The 25068-nt window shown below is 46.6% G+C and overlaps 1 protein-coding gene across 5 annotated transcripts in view; it reads right to left on the bottom strand.

Annotated features, from left to right (window-relative positions):
• The window catches only part of COBL (cordon-bleu WH2 repeat protein), a 305873-nt gene that overhangs the window by 124799 nt on the left and 156006 nt on the right, over positions 1 to 25068 (bottom strand). For all 5 annotated transcript variants that reach the window (XM_070787414.1, XM_070787417.1, XM_070787412.1 and 2 more), the window contains one exon: positions 17686 to 17868. In XM_070787414.1, the coding sequence (XP_070643515.1) occupies positions 17686 to 17868 (183 nt within the window). The remainder of the gene's footprint in view (positions 1 to 17685; positions 17869 to 25068) is intronic.

Genomic DNA, 25068 nt, shown 5'->3' with positions numbered 1-25068 from the left:
CTCAGGGAATCTCAGTGTTGTCACTGGCACAACGAAGATAAGAGCAGTGCAGAGATATTACAAAGACGCAGTTAACTGATGTACATCAAGGCTGAGCACTGTAGCTGAAACGCAGCCAGCACTGAACGGGACCTGGTCATTATAACTGTTTCACGCTAACCTTGGGGCCGGTTAGCTGTCAGATGAGGCGCCTTCTCTGCCCATGAGCCATGGAAGGGCTTTGTGCTGGTGAGGGGATGCTCTATGAGGTCGGTCTGGACACATGACCTCTCAATTGAAACTGATATAACATTTAAACACTCCTGGCTGGGCTCACAATCTTTTCCCACTAGGACTTGACCCATGATCCACGTACCACCCAGCAAGGAAGGAAGTTAGAAGTGACACCTTCACCCAGTCTAGCCTCTGGCCCCTGACTGGACCAATCTGATGATCTCCCAGAGATGAGGATCAGGTGGGACCGTCTGGATCAAAATCAGCAGTGCCTGTGGGGGCTTCCCATGGGATAGGCTGCTGTCACTATATTTGATTCTGTGTCACACTCTCCCCATCCCCACGAGGTCCCACGAGGGCCATTCTCTGGGATTTGTGTGGGGGGGTGCGCAGGACATTTTTATACCAATTAAATATTGAGAACTTTTAAAATATTATATGTCATTTGTCCTTGAATTCCTTATGGCCAAGAAAACTGGTTTACATGAAAACAGAAACTCAGTATTCTTTTGTTATGGACTGAATTCTGCCTCCACAAAATGCACATGTTGAAGCCCTAACCCTTGGGACCTCAGAACGTGACTGCACCTGGAGATGGGGACTTTAAAGAGGTGAAGTGAAGTGAAGTGAAAGTCACTCAGTCGTGTCCGACTCTTAGCAACCCCATGGATTATACAGTCCATGAAATTCTCCAGGCAAGAATACTGGAGTGGGTAGCCTTTCCCTTCTCCAGAGGATCTTCCCAACCCAGGGATCAAACCCAGGTCTCCCGCATTGAAGGCAGATTCTTTACCAGCTGAGCCACGAGGGAAGCCCCTTTAAAGATGTGATCAAGTTAAAATGAGGTCATCGGGGTGGCTCCCAACCCAAATGACTGGTATCCCACAGAAGAAGGGTGGACACACACACACGTGGGGACACAGCAGGAGGACGGCTGTCAACGAACCAAGAGAGGCCTCAGCTGAACGGACCCGTGCAGACACCCTGAGTCCAGTGCTGAGCCTCAGGAACGGTGAGAGCTCAAGCTCCCTGACGGAGTTCTGCGAGGGCGGTCCAAGAAGACTGGCCACTGTAACACAGCTGTCGGCAGGCACTATTTGAGGTAAAAATTCAGGCCACGTCAGAGTCCACGAGGCTGTCCAGAGACAGTGCTTCAGCCTTACTCCTTAGTTTTCTCACTGCTGTGACCTTGAGCAAGTCACGTACGCTTCAGGGGCCCCGTGAGCCATTAGATGTGACCCTGACTCCACAAGAGGGGGTGAGACCATTTAAGATCGTGAAGCGGCATCTCCATGACAACATCAGCAAGTGCTAAATCTGCCACCCCGTGTTTCCCCCACATACTCACCGCTTCCTCCTGTGACTGCCCGACAAAAAATTCTTCCCCTGTGCACTAAACCAAACATTTGCAGCATGCTCACATGTTGCTTCCCATCCTATCTTCTGGGGCCTGAGCACATAAACTCAAATGTCTGGACACATTTTTATACCAATTATACAGGACATTTTTATACCAATTAAATATTGAGAACTTTTAAAATATTATATGTCATTTGTCCTTGAATTCCTTATGGCCAAGAAAACTGGTTTACATGAAAACAGAAACTCAGTATTCTTTTGTTATGGACTGAATTCTGCCTCCACAAAATGCACATGTTGAAGCCCTAACCCTTGGGACCTCAGAACGTGACTGCACCTGGAGATGGGGACTTTAAAGAGGTGAAGTGAAGTGAAGTGAAAGTCACTCAGTCATGTCCGACTCTTAGCAACCCCATGGATTATACAGTCCATGAAATTCTCCAGGCAAGAATACTGGAGTGGGTAGCCTTTCCCTTCTCCAGAGGATCTTCCCAACCCAGGGATCAAACCCAGGTCTCCCGCATTGAAGGCAGATTGTTTCTCGCTGTCATGTTCCAGCGAGACCTTCCCTTTCTCAATATTCTAATATTTTAAATTCCGCTGTTTTTAGAAATAAGGGGTGGTCATTCCCAGACTCCCTAATCCCGAGAGTGTTCTCCTCTGGGCATGGTTAGCTGTTTCTCTCACGGTATGGCTCAGACACACGGCCGCCTGGGGCAGACGTCATCAGTACCAGCGCTCCCCATCGCCACGCTCCTGCTGGTGTGGCTCAGGCTGCCGGAAACGTGGTGGTGCCTCACCCCCAGCATCCACTCACCTTCCTTAGGGGTTCCTGCCCTGGACACAGCGGGCCCCAGGCCAGCCCTGGACAGGAGGAGGGGCTGACAAGACCTGGGGATGGGTGACTCTTGTCCAGGGCCCACAGCACAGGGACCATCGCAACGACATCTCAGGGCCACTAGAATCCTGCACAGAGCCCGAACCCCACCCGCTGAAGCCCTGCCAGCACGCCTGGTCTCTCTGTCCTCCTGTCCATCTGCTTCGTCCACATCAGCCTCCAGCTGCATCATTCATGTGAGTCACTAAGTCAAACAGGACCATTTAGGTTGTTTCTGCATTGGAGTTATTATAAACAGTGCTGCAGTGAACAGCACTCTTTGAACTATGGTTTTCTCTGGGTATATGCCCAGGAGTGGGACTGCTGGATCATATGGCAACTCTAGTTTTAGCTTTTTAAGGAATTTCCATACTGTTCTCCACAGTGGCTGTATCAGTTTACACTGCCGACAGTCTGGGGGGGTCCTTTTCTCCACACCCTCTTCAGCATTTATTGTTAGTGGATTTTTTTGTTGATGGCCATTCTGACCAGTGTCAGGTGATACCTCATTGTAGTTTCGATTTGTCTTTCTCTAAAAACTAGTGATGTTGGGAATCTTTTTATGTTCCTGTTGGCCATTTGTAATTCTTCCTTGGAGAAATGTCTATCTAGATCTTTTGCCCATTTTTCGATTTGGTTGTTTCTTCTTCATTTTTATATTGAGCTGCATGAGCTGTTTGTATATTTTGGAGATTCATCCTTTGTCAATCACATTCTTTGCAAAGAGTATCTCCCATTCTGAAGACTGTCTTTTTTTTATGGTTTCCTTTGCTGTGCAAAAGCTTGTAAGTTTAATTATGTCCTGCTTGTGTATTTTTTTTTTTTTTTTAATTTTCATTACTCTTGGAGCTGGGTCAAAAAAAATCTTGCTGTGGTTTGTGTTAAAGAATGTTCTGTTTTCCTCTAAGAGTTTTATAGTTTTATAGCATTACATTTAGGTCTTTAATCCATTTTGAGTTTATTTTTGTGTATGACAGGAAGTGTTCTAATTTCATTCTTTTACATGTTGCTGTCCAGTTTTCCCAGCACCACTTATTGAAGAGACTGTCTTTCCTCCATTGTATATTCTTGCCTCTTCTGTCATACTTTAGGTGAATCTAGGTGCATGGGTTTATTTCTGAGTTTTCTATCCTGTTCCATCAATCTATATTTCTGTTTTTTGTGCCAGTACCATACTGTCTTGATTATTGTAGCTTTGTAGTATAGTCTGAAGTCAGGGTGCCTGCATTCTCCAGCTCTGTTTTTCTTTCTCAAGATTGCTTTTTGTGTTTCCATTCAAATTATAAAATTTTTTCTTCCAATTCGTGAAAAATACCCTTGGTAATTTGACAAGGAATGCATTAAATCTTTAGACTGCTTTGGGTAGAATAGCCATTTTCACAACAGTGATTCTTCCAACCCCAAAACATGGTATAGCTCTCCATTTGCTTGTGTCATCTTTGATCTCTTTCATTAGTATCTTACAGGTCCTTTGCCTCCTTATGTAGGTTTATTCATATTTTGCTCTCTCTATTGCAATAGCAAATGGTATATTTTCCTTAATTTCTTTTTCTGATCTTTTGTTGTTAGTGTATAGGAATGCAAGAGATTTCTTGCATTAATTTTGTATCCTACAACTTTTCCATATTCACTGATTAGCTCTCGTAATTTTCTGGTCGTATCTTTTGGGTTTTCTATGTATATTATTGTGTCATCTGCAAGCAGTGATAGTTTCAACTGTCCTTTTCCACTTCGTATTCCTTTTATTCTTTCTCTTCTGATTGCCATGGCTAGGACTTCCAAAACTATGTTGAATAATAGTTTAGAGAATAGGCACCCTTGTCTTGTTCATGATCTTAGAGGAAATGTTTTCAGTTTTTCACCATTGAGAATAATGTTTGCTGTGGACTTGTCATATATGGCTTTTATTATGTTGAGGTAGGTTTCCTCTTTGCCCACTTTCTGAGAGTTTTTATTATAAACGAGTGTTGAATTTTGTAAAGAGATTTTGTCCATCAGTAGATGAAGTGGAAAAATATGGTGTGATACACATATACAATGGAATATTGTGCAATTTGCAGAGATGTGGATAGACCTAGAGATTGCCATACTCAGTGAAGTAAGAGAAAAACAGTACTGTATAATATCACTTACATGTGGAAACTAGAAAAATGATAACAGATGAACTTATCTGCAAAGCAGAAATAGAGACAGATGTAGAGAATGAATGTAGTATGGACACCAAGGGGAAAAGGAGGGTGGGAGTAACGGGGAGATTGTGATTGACATATATACACTACTATGTATAAAATAGATAACTAATGTAATCCTACTGTATAGCACAGGGAACTCTACTCAGTGCTCTGTGGTGACCTAAATGGGAAGGAAATCCAAAAAAGAAGGAATATATGTATACATATGGCTGATTCACTTTGCTATAAGGTAGAAACTGATGCATTGTAAAGCAACTAAACTCCAATAAAAATTAAAGAATGAAACAACACCTATATGATTAAAAAAACAAACAAACCTAAACAAAACACAAAGCTCATCTCCCTGGACTTGTCGCCAGAGAGCTCCCCCTAGACAGATGACTCATTTACTGAGCCTGGAGGCAAGTTTGTGTGGTCTCCCCTGAGTCTCCTTAGCGCACACTTCTCTCTGCTACTCAAGTGCTTATGGGGGTCTGCTGCCTGTCTGTGAGTGAAGCCTGGGACTGAATGAGGGATACGTTACTGTCCCAGGACTGGCCAAGTGCACAGTAGATCCGTGCTGTGTGCTGAGACCATGGGCAGGGATGAGGTGCTGTGGGCTTCTCTGGACTGTCACCAGGGGTCCCTTCACATACTAACACATCACCGACCTCTGCTGAGGATTTCTCTGAGAAGAGCTGACAACAAGGGTAGTCCTAACAGACCCCGAACTGGGAAATCACAAACGCTGCAAGATGCATTCTGCATCACAATGTCTTGGACCAGATCCTTCTCCAATGAAGAGGGACAGAAGCCATGCAGAAGGCTATGCACTGCCCCCAACAAATCAAGGAGACTTTGTGCTCTGCTAATGGGGAGGATGCAGTTGGGAAAAGTGAGTTTTCTTTGGGCAGGAAGTCACTCATTGCACCTGCTTGGGATCCAAACTCTGGAGTGGGGCCCTGCTGTGGGGAGAAGATGCTTGCGTGTCTTGGTTTGAGTAAGACTTCTGAATTTTCCTAAGAAACATTCCCCCAAAGCTCAGAGACAACACACAGAAGGAGCTACAAGGTCTGCCAGGGCGAGATGCTGGATGGAGGCCTCCCTTCCTTCCTGGAGGACAGAGGAGGGGCTTTACTGCCTGGGGTCTAGGAGGCCAGGGCAGGGAGTTGGGTTCACTCAGCTCCTCTGGGAAGCCACATTGTTAGGGACTGACCTCGAGCTGGACACAAAATGTGCTCTCTGTCCTGTTCCTGACCTCCACTGGAGGGAAAGGCACTACAAAATGGAAAGGAAACAGCCCTCCCAAGGCTCTGCAGACAGATGGACGCTGAAGGGTGTGGTCTTGTTCAGTGGTGGATGAGGGGACTCCTGCCACATGCAAGAGAAAGTTCCAGCTGCTGGCCTGGGCCTGTGATGGCAAGTCTGTTCAAACTCCAGGGCCAGCCCTAGAGACACAGAAACCCCCCCCACAACTTCCTGCTGACACGCTCTTCTTCTCCCATGTCTGGTCTATCTCTTACAAACTCCCAGAGGAAAGGTGTTTGCAGGTGAAGGAGGGCTGCGCTCTCCTCTGGTTAAGGGGGTGATCTGCAAGGGGGACAGCCAGTGGGGCTGCAGGAAGCAGAGCGGGGCTGATTTGACTTCACTGTCCTGGGCTGTGTGGCCTCTGAGTCCCCTCACTCACATGGAGAAGGGACGTCATCCTCAGCAAACGTGCCAGGATGGCGCTGATGGTAAAATCGAACCATTTGTGGGGAAGTGTACAGGTAGTGCCGGTGGTAAAGAACCCGCCTGCCAATGCAGGTAGATGTAAGAGACACAGGTCTGATACTGGGTTCAATGCCTCCATGCCCCTGGAGGAGGGCATGGCAACCTACTCCAGTATTCTTGCCTGGAAAACTCCATGGACAGAGGAGCCTGGCAGGCTACAGTCCATGGGGTTGCAAAGTCAGACATGACTGAAGCAACTTAGCATGCACGCACATACTTTACATAGGGCTTCCCTGGGGATTCAGATGGAATCTGCCTGCAATGCAGGAGACCTGGGTTCGATCCCTGGGTTGGGAAGATCCCCTGGAGAAGGAAATGGCTACTCACTCCAGTATTCTTGCCTGGAGAATTCCATATATATGGTGAAAATGGTGTCACACACATGCATACATTATGGGCATTATTCTGAAGAAACATGAGTGAGAAGCTTTGGAAGACCAACCTGACAGAAGGAAATCTAAGAGGATATACAGATAACAGAAAAATGTGGGCTGTAGGAAAAGACTGAATACAAGAAGAGGGGAGAGGTGGACGGACGGGCTGAGGGAGAGAAGGAACTAGAGCTCCGCTGTGCTGGGCTCCGTCTGCATCTCCCCCTTTATCTCCACACTGTGGTGTCTCTGCACCCACTGAGCAGAAGAGCGCCGGTGCACGAGGGGCGTCCCCAGCCCCCGCCCCAGCTCTGGGCACCGCGCCCCTCTGCCAGCCCTGCTGCTCCTCACGAGGCTCCAGGAGGCGGAGCTCCGTGTCACGTGCCCTGTTCTGCCCCTCCTTCCGAGGACTGGAGGCAGCGATGAGCCTTCCCATCTCAGAGGGCCCCCTACTCCCCAAGGTCCCCTTGCAGCAGGCTTGTGCCCTGGCCCCAGCCACCCACCTGCTCGCTACTCGGCCCCACCCCCAAGCCCGCCGTCCCTGCGCCTGCTCGGGTCCACAGCAGACCGTGCAAGGCCATTTCCAGCTCGGCACTGCAGGCGTGGTCTGGAGGAGCTGCCCTTTCTCAACGGGCTTCTGGAGCAAAGCAATCCTTTAGCCAACTGCATATACGTTCTGAAATCAGTGCTTTTCACTTAGAGAGGGCCCATCGATAGGCAGCTGATACATGAGTGATGCATGTATGACACAGTTAATGTAAACATTTACTGATGGAATGGCTTGGTGTGAGACGTTGGAGACAGGTCAGTGAATAAAGAAATAAAACCTCCTTCCAGGGCTGACACATTAGTGGCTACAAGACAAACGGAACAGGGGAAGGACACAGAGAGTGACATGGGGCAAGGGCCCCAGAGATGCACCTGGTGGGGACACCGGACAGGGTGGGGGCAGCGAGAATGGGAGGGCCTGCTGGAGATGGAGGGGGAGGCCGGAGGGCTGGGGACACCGGCGGTGACCCGCCCGGAGCACTGGGACTCAGGCCGAGATGAAGCCATCAGAGGCCTTAAGAAAAGTCACAAACGATCCTCCTCCTGTTGTGACGAGTGTGGCCCTAGCAGTGGTGTGGAGAGCAGTCCAGCGGGGAAGGGTGGGCAGATGCAGGGACCAGTGAGGTGGCCATGGCAACGGGAATCCTCCCTGGGACTCAGGAGAGCCTGGACCAGAGCACTGGGAGTAAGGGGGCTGGGGCAGGGCAGGATTTGGATCAGGACTCATGGATAAGTGGGATGGAAAGTGTACGCAGGAGAGGGCCTGTGGATCTGAGACCTCGTCCCTGTCATCCCTTTCTGGGCCTCTCCCTTTCTGAGCCTCGTCTGATGCACAAGGCAAATTGAGGGACCACTCCTCTCTGCTGAGCCCCTCCCCATTCACCTCCCTCTCTTTTCACCCCAGCACTGCAGGAAGCTCATCCGCCAAGCCCTGCACGTGTGAGGTGCTGCTGACATGCCAGCTGTAGTCAAAGGTCTTCAGTTATTACAAAAAATAACTTCTAAAATGTCACCAAATATCATCCACTTCTCCAGAAACAAATGAACCGCCGCCATGAGCTGTGTGATAGGAAACAGAGGGGCCTTCACAGGCGGAGGCCAGAAGGGTGACAAGCAATGACTTCAAGGCAAGCATCACTTGGGCCTCAGCATCTTCTGCATGCTCATTCCACTAGGCAAAAACCATCAGTCCTAACAGGAAAGGAGACTGGACCTGGGACCGCTGGCTGTGTGGCCTGACCTCCCAGGGCCATGCCCCTGCTGCCCGTAGATTGCCCGGAACCAGGGTCATCAGGGCGGCCGCAGGCCTTCCCGCTGCTCTGGCCCGGGAGGCAGAGCGAGTCAGGACCACACCCGCCGGAGCAGAGCCACTGCAATGGAAGAACACCTTGACCGCAGCCAGGCGAATACCCCAGCTCTTGATGAAATGTCTTTGGGAGTCTAGCCAGCAGAATTTTATGATTTCCTATAACATTCTAATTACCAGATCCAGAAAATGTAGCTATTTCCATTAAATTCCCAACATTTGCAAATATCGTTTTTTTTTTTTTTTTACACCAACTACTGTGTTCTTCAGTGTACATTAGACTGAGATATTACAGTAATGAATATCAATTCATGTTTCCAAGTGCAGGGCCGTGCACAAGGCAGCTGTTCAAAAATATTTATTGAATACACAGGCATATATTTCATAGAAAGTTCCATCTTGGGTTATACTAATAACCAATCATAACACAAGTCTCCCTCATCTCTCAGCTTAATAGTTAACATCACAAGTTATTTTCATCTCAAGGCAATAAACTGGAGATAATGTACAAACACACTGTCATGTTGGATTATATGGAGCTGAGCATAATGAATGCCATAATTCAAATAATATAGGAAGCAAGAAAGCTTGAATAACCAAAATATTTTTTGAATTACTTCCACTTATAAAAAGATTCACAGTTGTAATTATCATAAAAGCAGGTGTATAATAACTGGATATTGGCTGCATAAATTAATGGCTAGCTGTTTATTCCACGTTTGTAGATGATGACCGCTAAAATTAGACACAGCACTGTTTTAGCAGACTTCTACAAGTTACTACTTTTAATCAATGGACAGAGGTTAAAAGTGAAATAAAGCTCTCATTAAACCGCCAGGGGTCACACAAATGAGATGTGGACCACTGTGGCTCATGGGGTTGTTTCTTGCTTTAATAGGTGAATTGAGTCACCTGAGTAAGAAGCACAACTCTGTACTAGTCTCTTCTTCTCAAGCAGGGGCTCCCAAGGGATGACAAGTGTTCCCTCTGCAGCCCTCGAAGGTGTGAGCTAATAAATGGGGTATATCAGGTTTGTGCCCAGAGGGGAAAATGCCACCCAGATAAGGAGGCATCCTTTAACAGAGTAAGCCTGCCTCAGGGGCTTGGCCTCTTTTCACAATTGGTATCTCTAGCAATAAAGTTTGATTTTTAAATACAATCTGCCACTTGGTTAAGGCAAACTTTTGGGGAGGGGGCGCTGTCCAGACCCTCTGGCTCCTCCACTCCCCAGGGTGCTGGGTCCAGCTCTCACCTCCATTCTGCAGAGCAGTCTGCACACCTAAGAAAACAAGGCTCAAAAGTGGAGTAAGCTGCCAAGGTCACGTTCCCAGCAATGACAGAGCTGCTGGGATCTGAATCCAGGAAGCAGCTCCAGGGTCCTCGCTCTGACCTCTTCTCTGCGTGCCTGGGGTAGCTGTTCGGATCATTCCCATTTTGCAGTACTTCCCTGGTGGCTCAGAGGGTAAAGCGTCTGCTCACAAGGAGGGAGACCCAGGTTCAATCCCCGGGTCGGGAAGATCTCCTGGAGAAGGAAATGGCAACCCACTCCAGTATTCTTGCCTGGAAAATTCCATGGACGGAGAAACCTGGTAGGCTACAGTCCATGGGTCACAAAGAGTCGGACACGACTTCACTTTCAGTTTTCTTTCTTTCATTTTGCAGAGGAGGAAACCCGGGACCAGCGAGTGAGCGGAAGGATATCCACCCAGGTACCTGTGTTCCCCACCCACGATCTGAGCCCATGCTGATCCCAGGGCAGCCTCAGGGTAGAAATATCTGCATAGGAAGGCAAGTCGCCTTGGTCAGCCTCTAAGACTTGCTCTGTCTCAAACACAGACTAGCAGGCAGGAATGCCAGCCCCTGGAAAAGGGGCAGGGCAAGGGGTCACACCAGCCTGGAGTGAGGTGCGGGGAGGATAGTTTAGACCCCAAACATGGAAGAGAGAGAAAGATCCCACCCGGAACAAGCTGTTCCTCTGTTGATTCACGTGAACCTTCCTGGATCCCAGTGAGAAGAAGTGGGACCTGCTCATGTCTCTTCACACTGGCTTGGCCAAAAAGTTCATTCAGACTTTTTTGCAAGATGTTATGGAAAAACCTGAACAAACTTTTTGCCCAATTCAATAAATTACTTTAGGCCTCAGCTAATGGTGCAGGATGATAGTAATTTTTCAATGGAAGACTCTCTCCAGATCTGTTTAAAAAAATACTTCTATTGAGTAGAAACACTGCTCTCACATCTGATTGGTCTAAATTCTGGGCAGATAGGTGGGGAAGGGAGAGGTCTATGCAGTATTGGTTCTCCAAGTGGGGTTCACCTGGGAACCTGGTGAACCTTGAATTCTCAGGCTCCACCCCAGAACTACTGAATCAGAAACCCTCAAGGTGGAGCCAAGGTAAACATGTTTTCACAAGCCCTTTTGGGGTGATTCTGAGGCTCACTCAAACTTGAAAAATACTGACTTGGCATGGGGTGCCCTAAGGTATATCATTCCTGTCTGAACATCCCGAGTAATGAAAACTTCACTCAAGGCACTGAGACGAGAGGTGAAGATCTGAGGCAGTGAGCAGTTCCACTTCCTTCTGCAAATGACACAGGGCTTCACCCATCTCCCTGATCTTTCTGCTGACTGGCTTGGACAAGGACGCCATGCATTTCTCTCACTGGCTCAAACACCTCTGGGAAAACATTCTTGAAAAGTACTTTTAGAAAAAACAAAGACTCAAATCATGAATGTATAATGGGATAACAATTTCTATGACAAACATTACATTTTTTAAAGTTTCAATTGACCTGGAAGATGGCTAAAAGTACTTTGCCTTTAAGATCCAAATAAGTCAATACATTGCCCCCCAGTCTCCATGGAGGATGGACTCCAGGACCCTCTCAGACACCAAAATGCTCAGGGGCTGAAGTCTGAAGTATATGCATATAACTTGTGCACATCCCCCTGTGTACTTAAATCATCTCTAGATGTCATCTCTAGATGAGTGTTAGTCATTCATTCATGTCTGACTCTTTGCAACCCATGGACTGTAGCCCATCAGGCTTCACTGTCCATGGGATTTCCCAGGCAAGAACACTGGAGTGGGTTGTCATGCCCTCCTTCGGGGGATCTTTAGATGACATAATAATACAATGTAAATGCTACGCAAACAGTTGCCAGCAAATGGAAACTTTGCTTTGTGAAAGTTTCTGGATTTTTTTTTTTTGGGGGATCCACAATTGGTTGAATCTGAGGATGGGGAACCCACAGATAGGAAGAGGTGACTGTACTGAATGTTTAATACTCAGTTCAGTTCAGTTCAGTCACTCAGTCCTGTCCGACTCTTTGTGACCCCATGAATCGCAGCACGCCAGACCTCCCTGTCCATCACCAACTCCCGGAGTTCACTCAGACTCACGTCCATTGAGTCAGTGATGCCACCCAGCCATCTCATCCTCTGTCGTCCCCTTCTCCTCCTGCCCCTAATCCCTCCCAGCATCAGAGTCTTTTCCAATGAGTCAACTCTTTGCATGAGGTGGCCAAAGTACTGGAGTTTCAGCTTTAGCATCATTCCTTCCAAAGAAATCCCAGGGCTGATCTCCTTCAGAATGGACTGGTTGGATCTCCTTGCAGTCCAAGGGACTCTCAAGAGTCTTCTCCAACACCACAGTTCAAAAGCATCAATTCTTTGGTGCTCAGCTTTCTTCACAGTCCAACTCTCACATCCATACATGACCACAGGAAAAACCATAGCCTTGACTAGACGGACCTTTGTTGGCAAAGTAATGTCTCTGCTTTTGAATATGCTATCTAGGTTGGTCATAACTGTTCTTCCAAGGAGTAAGTGTCTTTTACTACTTGACAAGAAAAAAGTGTTTAAAAATATGAAAACCTAAGGGTTCCCATTTTCCTATAAACTAGTCATGTCCTTGAAAATAATCCTTTCCTCCTGATTCAGGATATTCATGTTAGTAGCAGTTGCACATAAATAAGGCTTTCCAAATAAACATCTTATCTTTATATGGAAGGAAGTTCAGGAAGAAGGAATTGACGTTCTTCCCCAAAGATGACAATACATTTTTGGGTTCCTTTCCCAGAAATTAGTAAATAACAAAATCTTTTCATTTAAAAAGAAAAAAAAAAAAAGAAGCCTGTTCATAGCAAATGCTTAAATTGAATCCATATGCCACTCACATACTTAAAAAAGGAGATGGCTGCTGTGAGCCAATTTCTCCACTCATTCTGGGCCAAATAAAACAGATTTCAGTTAAAAAAAAAAAAAAAGCTTTTATTGCCTCAGAGGGAGCTCTATTCATCCTGTAGGGTATACAAGTACTATTTATTTTTCATTCAGAATTCCTGATTCTCTACTTCATACACATTTTCCCACTCAGGTCGACTTTATCCACTCTGTATAAGTACATTAAAATCTGAAAAACATAACACCTTCTCTGGATGGAATAAATTTTTTAAAAAATGTTGAGGCTGCATAGCTAAGGAAACCATAAACAAAATGAAAAAAACAATCTATGGACTGGGAGAAAATATTTGCAAATGATGCAACCAGCAAGGGGTTAATTTCCAAACTATACAAACAGCTCCTACAATTCAGTAACAAAAAAGACAAATAACCCAATTGAAAAATGGGCAGAAGACATAAATAGACATTTCTCCAAAGATGAGATGTACATGAAAAGATGCTCAACATTGCTAATTAGTAGAGAAATGCAAATCCAAACTGCAATGAGGCATCACCTCACACCAGTCAGAAGAGCCACCATCAAAAAGTCTACCAACAATAAATACTGGAAAGGGTGTGGAGAAAAGGGAGCCCTCTTACACTGTTGGCAGGAATTTAAGTTGGTGCAGACACTATGGAGAACGGCATGGAGGTTCCTTAAGAAACTAAACGTAGAGTTTGCATATTATCTAGCCATCCCCATCTGGGGTGCAGATCCAGAGAAAACGCTATTAAAAAATACACGCACCCCAAAGTTTTGGAGCACTGTTTACAATAGCCAAGGCATGGAAACAACCTAAATGTCCATAATGATGAGTGGATAAAGATGATGCGGTAGACATACACAGTGGAATACTATCAGCCATAGAGAGTGAAATAGTGCCATCTGCAGCAACATGATGGGCCTAGAGAGTGTCATACTGAGAGAAGTAAGTCAGACAGAGAAAGAACACCATAGGACATCACTTTTATGTAGAATCTAAAATATAGCACAAATGAACACAGCTACGAAGCAGAATCGGATTCACAGACATGGAGAACAGATGTGTGGTTCCCAGGGCGGAGGGGCTGGGGAAGGGAAGGATTGGGAGTTGGGATTAGCAAATATAAGCTAGTATATATAGGACAGATAAACAATAAGGTCCTACTGTAAAAATGAACTTATTGATAAGAAAAAAGTGTTTAAAAATATGAAAACCTAAGGGTTTCCATCCAGCCATCTCATCCTCTAACACCCTCTTTTCCTTCTGCTCTCCATCTTTCCCAGCATCAGGGTCTTTTCTAAGTCAGTTTTTTGCATTAGGTGGCCAAAGTATTGGAGCTTCAGCTTCAGCATAAGTCCTTCCAATGAATGTTCAGGATTGATTTCCTTTTGGGTGGACAGGTTTGATCTCCTTGCAGTCCAAGGGACTCTCAAGAGTCTTCTCCGGCACCACAGTCCAAAAGCATCAATTCTCCAGCGCTCAGCTTCCTTTACGGCCCAGCTCTCACATCCACACATGACCACTGGAAAAACCACAGCCTGGACTAGATGGGCCTTTGTTGGCATTGCTGTTTTTTTTCTGGAATTGCTTCCTCTATAATTCAGCAGATGTTTTCAATTTGATCTCTAGCTCTTCTTCCTTCTCTAAACCCAGCTTGGAGACCTGGAAATTCCTGGTTCACAGAATGCTGAAGCCTAGCATGCGAGATTTTAAGCATGGCCTTACTAGCACGGGAAGCCCTACTAGCATGGGAGATGAATGCAATTGTCTGATAGGTAGCACATTCTTTGGTACTACCCTTCTTGGGTATTGGGATGAGGATTGACCTTTTCCAGTCCTGTGGCTATGGCTGGGTCTTCCAGATTGACTGACATAATGAATGCAAAACCTTGATGGCATCATCCTTTAAGAATCTGAATTCTTAAATTCAGGATTTCATCACATCCACTAGATTTATTAACAGCAGTGCTTCTTAAGGCCCACTTAGCACTCCAGAATGTCTGGCTCTGGGGGACTAACTATACTATTGTAGTAATCCGGTTCATTAAGATCTTTTTTGTACAGTTCTTCCATGTATTCTTTCCATCTCTTCTTGATCTCTTCAGTATCTACTGGGTCTCTACCATTTTTATCCTTTATTGTGCCCATCTTTGGGCAGAACGCTTCCATGATGTTCGCAATGCTCCTCAAGAGATCTCCAGTCTTTCCCTGTTTGCTGTTTCCTTCTATTATTAAGCACTGCTCGTCAAAGAAGGCCTTCCTGTCTCTCCTAGCGACTTTTGCAACTCTGCATTTAACTGGAGATGCTTCTCCCTCTCTCCTTGCTTTCCACTTCTCTTTGTTCTTCTGCTATTTGTAAAGCCTCCTCAGATAGCCACTTTGTTGCTTTTCTTTTTCTTCAGGATGGTTTTGCTCGCCACCTTCTGTACAATATTACAGACCTTTGTCCATAGTTCTTTAGGCACACTGTTAACTGGATCTCGTCCCTTGAACGTATTCATTACCGCTACTGCGGATTCATACGGGATTTAAGTCACACCTGGCTGGCCTATTGTTTTTCCCGGTTTTCTTTAGTTTAAGCCTGGATTTTGCTATGAGAAACTGATGGTCTGTGCTCCGGGTAGGCTCCGGATCTTGTTTTTGCTGACTTGATACAGCTTTTCCATCTTCAGGTACATAAAATATAATCAATTTGATCTTGGTATTGACCATTTGGTGATGTCCATTGTGTAAAGTAGTCTCCTGTGTTGTTGAAAAGGGGTATTTGCTATCACTAGAGCATTCTCTTGGCAGAATTCAGTTAACCTTTGCCCTGCTTCATTTTGTTCTGTTACTTGCCTGTTACTCCAGGTATATCTTGACTTCCTCCTTTTGGATTCCAATCCCTGATGATGAGTGGAACATCTGATTTAGGTGTTAGTTCTAGGAGGTCTTCTAGGTCTTCATAGAACTGATAAACTTCAGCTTCTTCACCATCCAAGGGGCATAGACTTGGATTACTGTGATGTTTCATGGCTTGCCTTGGAAACGAACCGAGATCATTCTGGCATTTTTGACGTTGCACCCAAGTACTGTATTTCAGACTCTTTTGCTGATTATAAGGGCTACTCTATTTCTTCTATGGGATTCTTGCCCACAATAGTATATAAAATAGTCATATGAATTAAATTTGCCCATTCCCGTTCATTTTAGTTCACTGATTCCTAGAATGTCAATGATTATTCTTACCATCTGCTGCTTGACCACATCCAATTTTCCTTAATTCGTGGACCTAACATTCCAGGTTCCTATGCAATATGTTCTTTGCAGCATCAGATTTTACTTTGATCACCAGACATATCCATAACTGAGCATAGTATCCGCTTTGGCCCAGCCATTCATTCTGGGGCTATTGGTAATTCTCCTCCAACCTTCCCCAGTAGCATATTGGACATCTGGGGGACCCATCTTTTGGGCCTTTTATACAACTCATGAAGTTCTCACAGCAAATATACTGGGATGGTTTGCCATTCCCTCCTCCAGTGGATCCCAGTTTGATCACAAATCAAAACACTTCATCTAAAATGCACTGCGTTACAGGCTTTTCAGACAAATTTCAAGGGCTGTGGCTAGAAAAGCCAGTAGATGGGCACCGGGCGTCCCTGAGATCAAGGATAAAGAACACCCCTGGAGGGACTGAGAGAGGTGACCAATGAGTAGACAGATGGATACACAGATAGACAGGTAACCAGGCCAGGAAGGAAAGGAAGTGAGAAGTCACGACACTGCCACAGAGCCACTTACATGACTGCTAACCACGATACAGTAAAGTCAGTTTATGAATAAGCCCCAAAGAACCTGGACCTCAAGACTCGCAGGGTGTGATGCCAAGGATGAGATGAACAGGCATGGGTCAGCCAAGTGACACCACTGAGTAGGAGGAAAGCGTGAAGAGAGTCAGCTCCTGCTGGAGGAGAGCTGGGCTTAAAGGGGCTCCATGTAAATATCCCCATTCACGGGGCAGTGCCGGGAACCATCTCAGATCAATGTGGAATCACTCGCCCTTCTCTTTACACTGCTGACCAGCCTGTATCTCAGAGTCTGTGTGGAGCAGACCTGCTGCTGCCCAGGGAGCTCAACTCTGGAAGAGCCCAGAGCACACTGTCTATCCTGACCACAGCAGGGTGTCATTCTTCCCACACCCCATCCAAATAATCTTTTTCCATGTCACACTTTAAGCCAGGAAACTTGTCAAATAATGTCCTGGCCCCTGGAAAGGGAGGGTCTGATATTTCAAATAGTGTTTCAAGGCACATCATCAGGCAGATGAAGGAAGAAGCCCAGAGGAAGATGCCAGCTATGAGGATGCAGGCTCTGCCGGTCACCACGAGAGAGTCATGTGCAAAGTCACTCTGCTCTGAAGGCTCCACAGATACAAGGCCTCCCTAAATAGATGTTATGTCATGTAGAAACCAATTTCTAATGCAAACACCTTCTCAGCTTTGCTGTGAATGTAGATTATTTGGGCACCTATATTACATTAATATTATGTGTCATTCCTATCTTAAACACACTTCAGATTTCTTACAGAGCTTGCAATTTTCTCATTAAGCAATCATGCTCTAAATTTCAAAGCTAATGATAAATGTTAATCAACAAGTCTAAGCCTTTAAGAACTGAAGGCACAAAAATAGTTTCTGATCTTCCCTAATTGAAGCAATGTAGCACCTCACCTAGACTTCTAAATAAAGCTTACATTTTCACCCTGAGCCATCTTGTTGCTAGAGCCACAAGCTTGAAGGATGACACTGCACACAGGGACCTTCCAGAGAACTCACAGGTTCATTTAGCTGGTCCACGTGATGCCCTCTCCCTACCTTTTCTGATGTCTTGTCTTGCACAGGTGGCCCTGCACGGGGCAGGGTTGGAGGAGGGGGTGCCCGGCGCTTCTTCAGGTCCGACTTGACCGACACCCCTGAGATGTTGCCAAGAGAGAGGGATGGACCCAGGATAACAGAACGTGGATTCACACACGGGGAGTTCGGGGTCGTCAAGCAGCCCTGTCGGAGGAAGAGACAAATAGAAAACCTGCATTACTCTGAGATGCTTCTGGATGCTTGACTGCTCAGAGATGAAAACTGAACACCCAACGCCCACCAGAGCTTCTCCATCATCGTTTTTACAGACAAACAATGTTTGAATCACAAAACTTTTGTTTGAGAGCAAAACCCTTCTATTTTCACTCTCCAGGGAAAGTGACCACAGACCCCATTATAAAACAGGTTCCTGGTATGAGGTTTATTTTGCTAATCGTGAAGGAAACAGCAAGACTGTTTAAATCTGTATGAGGAATTCTTACCAGCGAGAATCATGGAAAACTCTCGATCCACCTACAGTGATGAATTTGCCTCCTTAAATTTGTGACCTGCCATCAGACCGAGTACTTAGATGTTGAAAAGGGGAAGGAACAGATCAACAGGTGTGTTTCTCCTGGAACGCAGAAGCAGTGCATCTTGGCCGTCTGGAGCAGCATCTCACCCCCTGCCTGGAAGGGGCTTAGGTTTCTCCTAATTTGGGGAAGTTTCAAATAATTGACAGGGCAGTATAAACAGCCTGCCCTGGATATTTCATGTGACCATCAAATGCAGTACTTCATGACAGATCCCTAATTAACTGAAAACAAATTCAACCTAACACCCTAGTTAATTGCTCCCAAGGAGCAACGTCTATATCCAGGGAGCAGACTAAAGGCATATATATGTATTTTTTTCAGTTCTTCCTCCTAGGTTCTATTTAGTGGAATAATGCAAGTGTTAGTGCAGGGAAGAGCATTTAGATAACTAGCAGTCTAATTCCAAATTAAAACCGAAATGGATGCCCATCCCTTACCCTTCTATGCCCTCTGTCCTGCCCTGACCCTCCCCAGAACCAGCGTTTCCACTCCACGCGGTCCACACTGAGGGCCAGTGCGTGGAGTGGTCAGTACACAGATGCAGGGGACCCAGAACCAGCATCTCCACTCCACGCGGTGCACACTGAGGGCCAGTGTGTGGAGTGGTCAGGCCGCAGATGAAGGGGACCCAGAACCAGCGTCTCCACTCCACGCGGTGCACACTGAGGGCCAGTGTGTGGAGTGGTCAGGCTGCAGATGAGGGGGACCCAGAACCAGCGTCTCCACTCCACGCGGTCCACACTGAGGGCCAGTGGAGTGGTCAGGCTGCAGATGAAGGGGACCCAGAACCAGCGTTTCCACTCCACGAGGTGCACACTGAGGGCCAGTGTGTGGAGTGGTCAGGCTGCAGATGAAGGGGACCCAGAACCAGCGTCTCCACTCCACGCGGTGCACACTGAGGGCCAGTGTGTGGAGTGGTCAGGCTGCAGATGAGGGGGACCCAGAACCAACGTCTCCACTCCATGCGGTGCACACTGAGGGCCAGTGGAGTGGTCAGGCCGAAGATGAGGGGACACACTGCCGGGACTCGTGACTTTGCCACTGATAAGCTGGGTGACCTTGGAGAGGTTTCCTAACTTCTCTCTGCCTCAGTTTATCTCCTGCAAAATTGAGGTCAATAATAGTACCTCCATCCCAGAGAAATGGTGAGAACGAAATGGGTTACAATAGGTGAAAGAGGCTTAAGAGAGTTCAAGGCACAAAGTGAGCATCCAGTATGTGCTGTTACGGTCATTATGCATTTGTATGGTTTTTTTTCTCCCCCGTTACGGTGTGAGCCCCATGAGGACAGTGGCCATTCCCTTTTTGCAGTCATAGCCGAGTCCCAGGCTCCCAGCAGCTCCTGGTAACTGGTGGGCCCTTGAGTCCACACAAGCAGGAGTGAGTGGGTGGGCAAATCTGCCTTACATTTCACACCAGGAACTTGTGGGTGAGCCATCAGCTCACCACATTTGAAATAAATATAGAAAGAAAACTCACCACTCAATAGCAGCCCTGTAAGACGTGCCCTCAGCCTATTCTGTTCTGCCAATTACATCAGTATTGTTTCCTGAGAAGATTTTTGAGACTCAGATTTTCTTGTACTTAAATATTAACATCAAAGGAAAGTGGAATCCCTGCTTCTTATGCCAATTCATGCTTTCCTGCAAGACGCTATCAAACATACTGATAATCAAAAGCAGAATCCCCATAGCAGGTCAGGGACCCACAGGAAAGAGCCCTACACCCAGAAAACTAAACCCAGGCTCCCACATAAAAACGTAAAGAAAAAATGTCAGTTGTTTCTCCCAAATCCTTGAGTTTTGCAGACGTCAGATGTGTACTAAGCAGTCGCTAAGTCACGTCTGACTTTTTAGTGACTCCATTGACTGCAGACTGCCAGGTTCCTCCATGGGATTTCCCAGGCAAGAATACTGGAGTGCATTGCCATTTCCTTCTCCAGGGGATCTTCTTGACCCAGGGATTGAGCCCACATCTTCTGTACTGCAGGCAGATTCCTTACTGCTGAGCCACCAGGGAAATCTCCTACTAAGCAAATGAGCCAATGCAAAATGAACTCTTAAATACTTCCATCTACCTTACATGTACCTCCATTGCAACTGTGAACACAGAAAAAGACAAAAGAACTTAAGTGCACTCAACAATGCTGGGTCTGGATGGTAAATGAAGCAAACCAGAGCAAGGGCTAGGCTGACCCAAGTCTGGAGCTGGGCATGCATTACACTGAACGGCTGGCTCGCTCGCATGCCCCCCACCCCATTCGAGAGGATACAAACTCATGCTGTAGAGGTTTGTTAAGGCCTGTGAAGCACAGCAGAGAACCCTATCCACTGCCTGCATCTCTGGAGCGTGCCCAGACCCATTGGCATCCCTTAAACATGGACTTTGTGACAGGGTGCCTCGCATTCCTGACCCTGATTGCTTTTCTTCCCTCTTCCCTGTCTACACTGGCACTGCCAGTCCTTCTTGCCTCAGTCCTCACCACAACTATGCCTGCCTGGCAGAAGCCTCAGTGCCTCTTTGAACTCACTTTGGTCCCTTCAGTGCCCCAAGCATGTTCCCGGCTCTGTGCAGACACTCTGTTAAAAGCACTTCACAGCGCATCTATTTTATATCTATTTCAGGCTCTTCCTCTGTAACCCTGCTGCCCTTACAGCACTGGGACTTCTGAGTCTGTCAACTCTTTCCTGAAGTGGGGGGGCTGCCTCAGCGCCCACCCTGCACACACAAGCAGGAACAGCTCCATCTTTAAAACGAAGGACCTTCCACTCACTTCAAAGTTGCTGTCAGCACCCAGCGTGTTTCTGTCACGTTAGATGTGTCCCATATATGTGGTTTCCCTCCTTTGATAAGTATTTTTGGTAAGAATGATCTCATCAGGGCCACAGAGAGATGGCCTTGACAGCAGAGAGTTGGAGCCCAGGGCCACCGATCCTGGCTGTCTCCAGTCCTGACACCCGTCACTGACGGGCTTCACAGTGTCCACGTCTCTGGAACAGAGCTGAGTTCTGACACCACAGGTCTTTTAGCCAACTCTGTTCTACAGAGCACACACAGCTCTCTCCCAAACCCAGCCCATGCTTCACACCCTCAGTGTCAGTGTCCCCTAGTTCTCGGTCCACCGAGCCCTCTCATCGCTGAAACACAGCAACGCTTCTCAATTTTCAATCCAGGGGCGGCCAAAACATCTTGGCTGCCCAGAGGATATTTGTGGTTTAACTCGTTTCCCTCTTTCCCCACTCCTGGAATTTGCGCACACAATAAAGAAAAAAAAATCCACAGAATAATTTGGATAGAAACATTGCTAAGTACTGGATGTCGTTTGGGAGGCTAATTCATATCAGTGTAAAATAAGATGGTAAACCGCACTGTGGCCCATGTAGCCTAGGGTCTAGACAGCCTGGTCCACGCCTCCTGTTCCAGTTGGGTTTTCTCCTGCTGCGCAGTGGCCAAGTTTCACGGGAACAGACCACGGCTTGCCTGCAGGAGGGATCTCATTTCCTGCTCTTGTCCAAACTGTTCAATAGCGTTTAAAAAAAAAAAAAAATCAAATCCTTTTCTCATAGGGGAGTGAGTCATACCTTCCTACAAAGGTTGGCAGAAAAATTGACGGGTTCTGGCTTTCATAGTCACATCAGATTTTCTTAGTTTTTTCCTCCTGTGATGGAAGCCCAATAAATCATTAAGAAAGAGCAATGGATAATGAAAACGGGAATAAAGCAAACCCTACTGACAGGGCCCATAAGAGGTCTCATTGTTAAGATGGCTCATTATGTTGACCTCGCAAACAGAGAATAAAATCAGTGATCCTCGAGACTGACCAAACTGCCCAAAAGACTTTCTGTTTTCTCACTGGCCCTACCTTCTCAAAGCTATGAGACCACCAGCTACAATCTCCACCAGGAGGTCCAGACCTCTGGCTCCGTGACCACAGGACTCAACTACAGGCTGAAATTTAACCATCCCTTCAGAGAATTTTTCATTGGCGGGGCATAAGAAAGACCCCGTCAGAAATGGAGGACACTGGTTCTCCTTAAGGGCCAGTCACCCTCTCTTTTCCCTCTAATAAGTTCCCCTTTTCTTGCCTGACTGCCCAGCTTGCTTTATTTTTCTCTGCATTTGCCTTACACCAACCTTTAGGACCCAGAACTCGTGGGACTTCAGACTGTGGGGTGTACACCTCCTGTGCGGTCACTGGAGGGCTAGTCAGATGGGAAACAGTACTAATGCCATGAATTCACACCACCACTGACAGCCTACGGATTTATTACCTTCAGTATAAAATGATAAGATGGGACTTCACTGGTGATCCAGTGGCTCAGAATCCCAGCTTCCAGGTCAGGGGGCCTTGGTCAGGGAGCTAGATCCTGCATGCTGAAACTAAGAGTCTGCATGCCACAGCTAAAATTACACAAGCTGCAACTGAAGACCCTATGTGCCTTCACTGAAGATCGAAGATCCCACACGCCTCAACTAAGACTCGGTGGAGCCACATACATGAACAAATACTAAAAAAAATTAAGATGATAATTTGATCCCATCTCACACGCACAGCTGGAGGTTGAGGATTGGGAAACAGCTTTGGGATCTGTTGATTTTGCCATAGATATCTAATTTTGAGTTAAATACGTATATTTGTTTTTGTTTGAAATGTACTCTAAATTCTAGTGAATCCTGATCTCCTTCTGCTGTCACTGCAGCCAGAACAACAACCGTGGAGACCACTGTTCCTGCAGTGATGGTCTCAGTAGGTTAGGGGCAGAGCTAATTCTTAAGGCCAAACCTACAGTCACCCCTTCCCCACCCCCCGCCCCTGGGAGCTCATGGGTTCTCAGGATGGCTCAACTGAAAAAAAATGCATAGCTGAAAAGTTGAGAATTATGTTTTATTCAGTAGACAAAACTGAGGACTTAAGCCTGGGACACAGCCCTTCTGAGAGCTCTGACAGACTGCTCAGAAGAGCTAAGGTGGGAGGAGCCAGAATATATAGGGATTTTTGCAACTCGAAACATCAAAAGAGTGCCGTTAATTAAGGAGAACCGGACATCACGCTGCTCTTTATATGGGAAGATGTAAGAGTCTGGCTCACTGAAATCATCCCTTGGACATCTACCTCAGCTACCTGGAGCCAGCTTCATGTGGAGTTTTCTCATCCTGAGTCTTCTCAGGGTCTGCCTTGTGGGTGGCTGCAGTGTCTGCTGGTTTAATGGTGGGGATCCTGTTTCCATCCCGAGTTCCCTTACATCTGGGTGGCTGTAATGTGACGATGTGATGACTGCAACACCCTTTGTTCTGTTGACACACCAGCGACATTTGTTTCACTGACACAAACTCCCTTGGCTTCTCTCTGGGGAGAGGCACAAACCCTGAGGGTTTTCCAAGCAGCCATCCTGAGAAGCTGTGAGCTCCTAGGGGCGGGTGGGTGACTGTAGGTTTGGCCTTAAGAATTAGTTCTGCCCCTAACCTATCGGGACCATCCGTGCAGGCAGAGTGGTCTCCACGGGGCCAGCACTGCCGTGACAGCTCCCTATAGTGCTGGGGAAGGCTCTGGGAGTGCTGGGTCTCCCTGGAATGATTCTTGGGTTCACAGGGACTGCAAAGAGCAGGTTCTCCTCTTTACTCATTTACTCATAATCCACTGGGCAGGACACTGAGAGTGCCCAAGGTGAGCATCACCGTATCTGTGTGGGCCCCACTGTATCCTCTGCTGCAGTTGCTGACATCACCCGCCTCAGGCAACTCTACAGGCATCCATGTCACAGCTGAAGGGGGCCTCTGTCCCTAGAAACAGGAAGGGCGCTGTGAACTCTGACTAGAATATGCTTCTGAGATAAATGGGGCAATGCTGTACTTGAAACATTTCTGTCTAAATTGTTTCTGGGACTTCCCTGGTGGTCCAGTGGTTAAGACTTCACTTTCCAATGCTGGGGGTGTGGGTTCAATCCCTGCCGGAGGAGCTTAGATCTCACATGCCTTGCAGCCAAAAGGTCAAAACATAAAACAGAAGCAATATTGCCACAAATTCAATAAAAACTTTAAAAAATGGTTTCATAAAGAAGTAAGGATGAAGAGTTATTTGTTCCCATTTCTCAAAATTGTTCATTCTGGCAAAAAAAGACTACCTTGCGAGAATCAAGCATATGATAAAGGAGACCTTTTGACATGGTTGGTGAGGCATTCAGACAGAGGTTTTGGCCTAAATATTGAGGAAAATATTTTGGTTATAGTAAGTACAATCTGAAATAGCCATCAACGATTTTATCAGCATCACATGCTTCTAAATTAGACCAGATATTCTTAGGATGGCATGGTTTTAGAGTTTTAATGGGGAGAAAAGCTGAGGCCCAAGGAAATGAATTGAACTCCTCAGGATGCCTGAGCTCCTGGGGAATGGGATTCAACTGGTCAGTTCCAAGCATCCTGCATCCCTCCTCTCCGTTCACCATGCTGTCCCCTTTTGAAAGGATTTCAATAGCTTTGCTCTTCTCTTTTTCCTTTCTCTCTTCCTTCCCTCCTTCCTTCCTTGTTTCGTTCTCTCTTTATCAAAAAATTCAGTGGGAGAGAAGTTAGTCAGACCTGTTACCACATCATCCTTTCTTCGGATACAGGTTTTGGCAGGGATATAAGGCAGGGCCACATGACAGAGCCTGATAGGTGGCGGACCTCACTCTCCTGCCCACACTCTCAGGGCAGCCCGGGTCTATCAGAGCTGCTCTGATGTGAAGGCAGGGAACACTGCTCCCCACCCATGGCTGCCAGCGCTGCCCTGGATGCTCTGCTTGTTCTTCCTTATCCTCAGAGCACAGCC

Source organism: Bos indicus, chromosome 4, assembly GCF_029378745.1.
Source record: "Bos indicus isolate NIAB-ARS_2022 breed Sahiwal x Tharparkar chromosome 4, NIAB-ARS_B.indTharparkar_mat_pri_1.0, whole genome shotgun sequence".
Taxonomy (NCBI): domain Eukaryota; kingdom Metazoa; phylum Chordata; class Mammalia; order Artiodactyla; family Bovidae; genus Bos; species Bos indicus.
The sequence above is the reverse complement of the archived record's forward strand: the minus strand, read 5'-3'. Positions and strand labels throughout refer to the sequence as shown.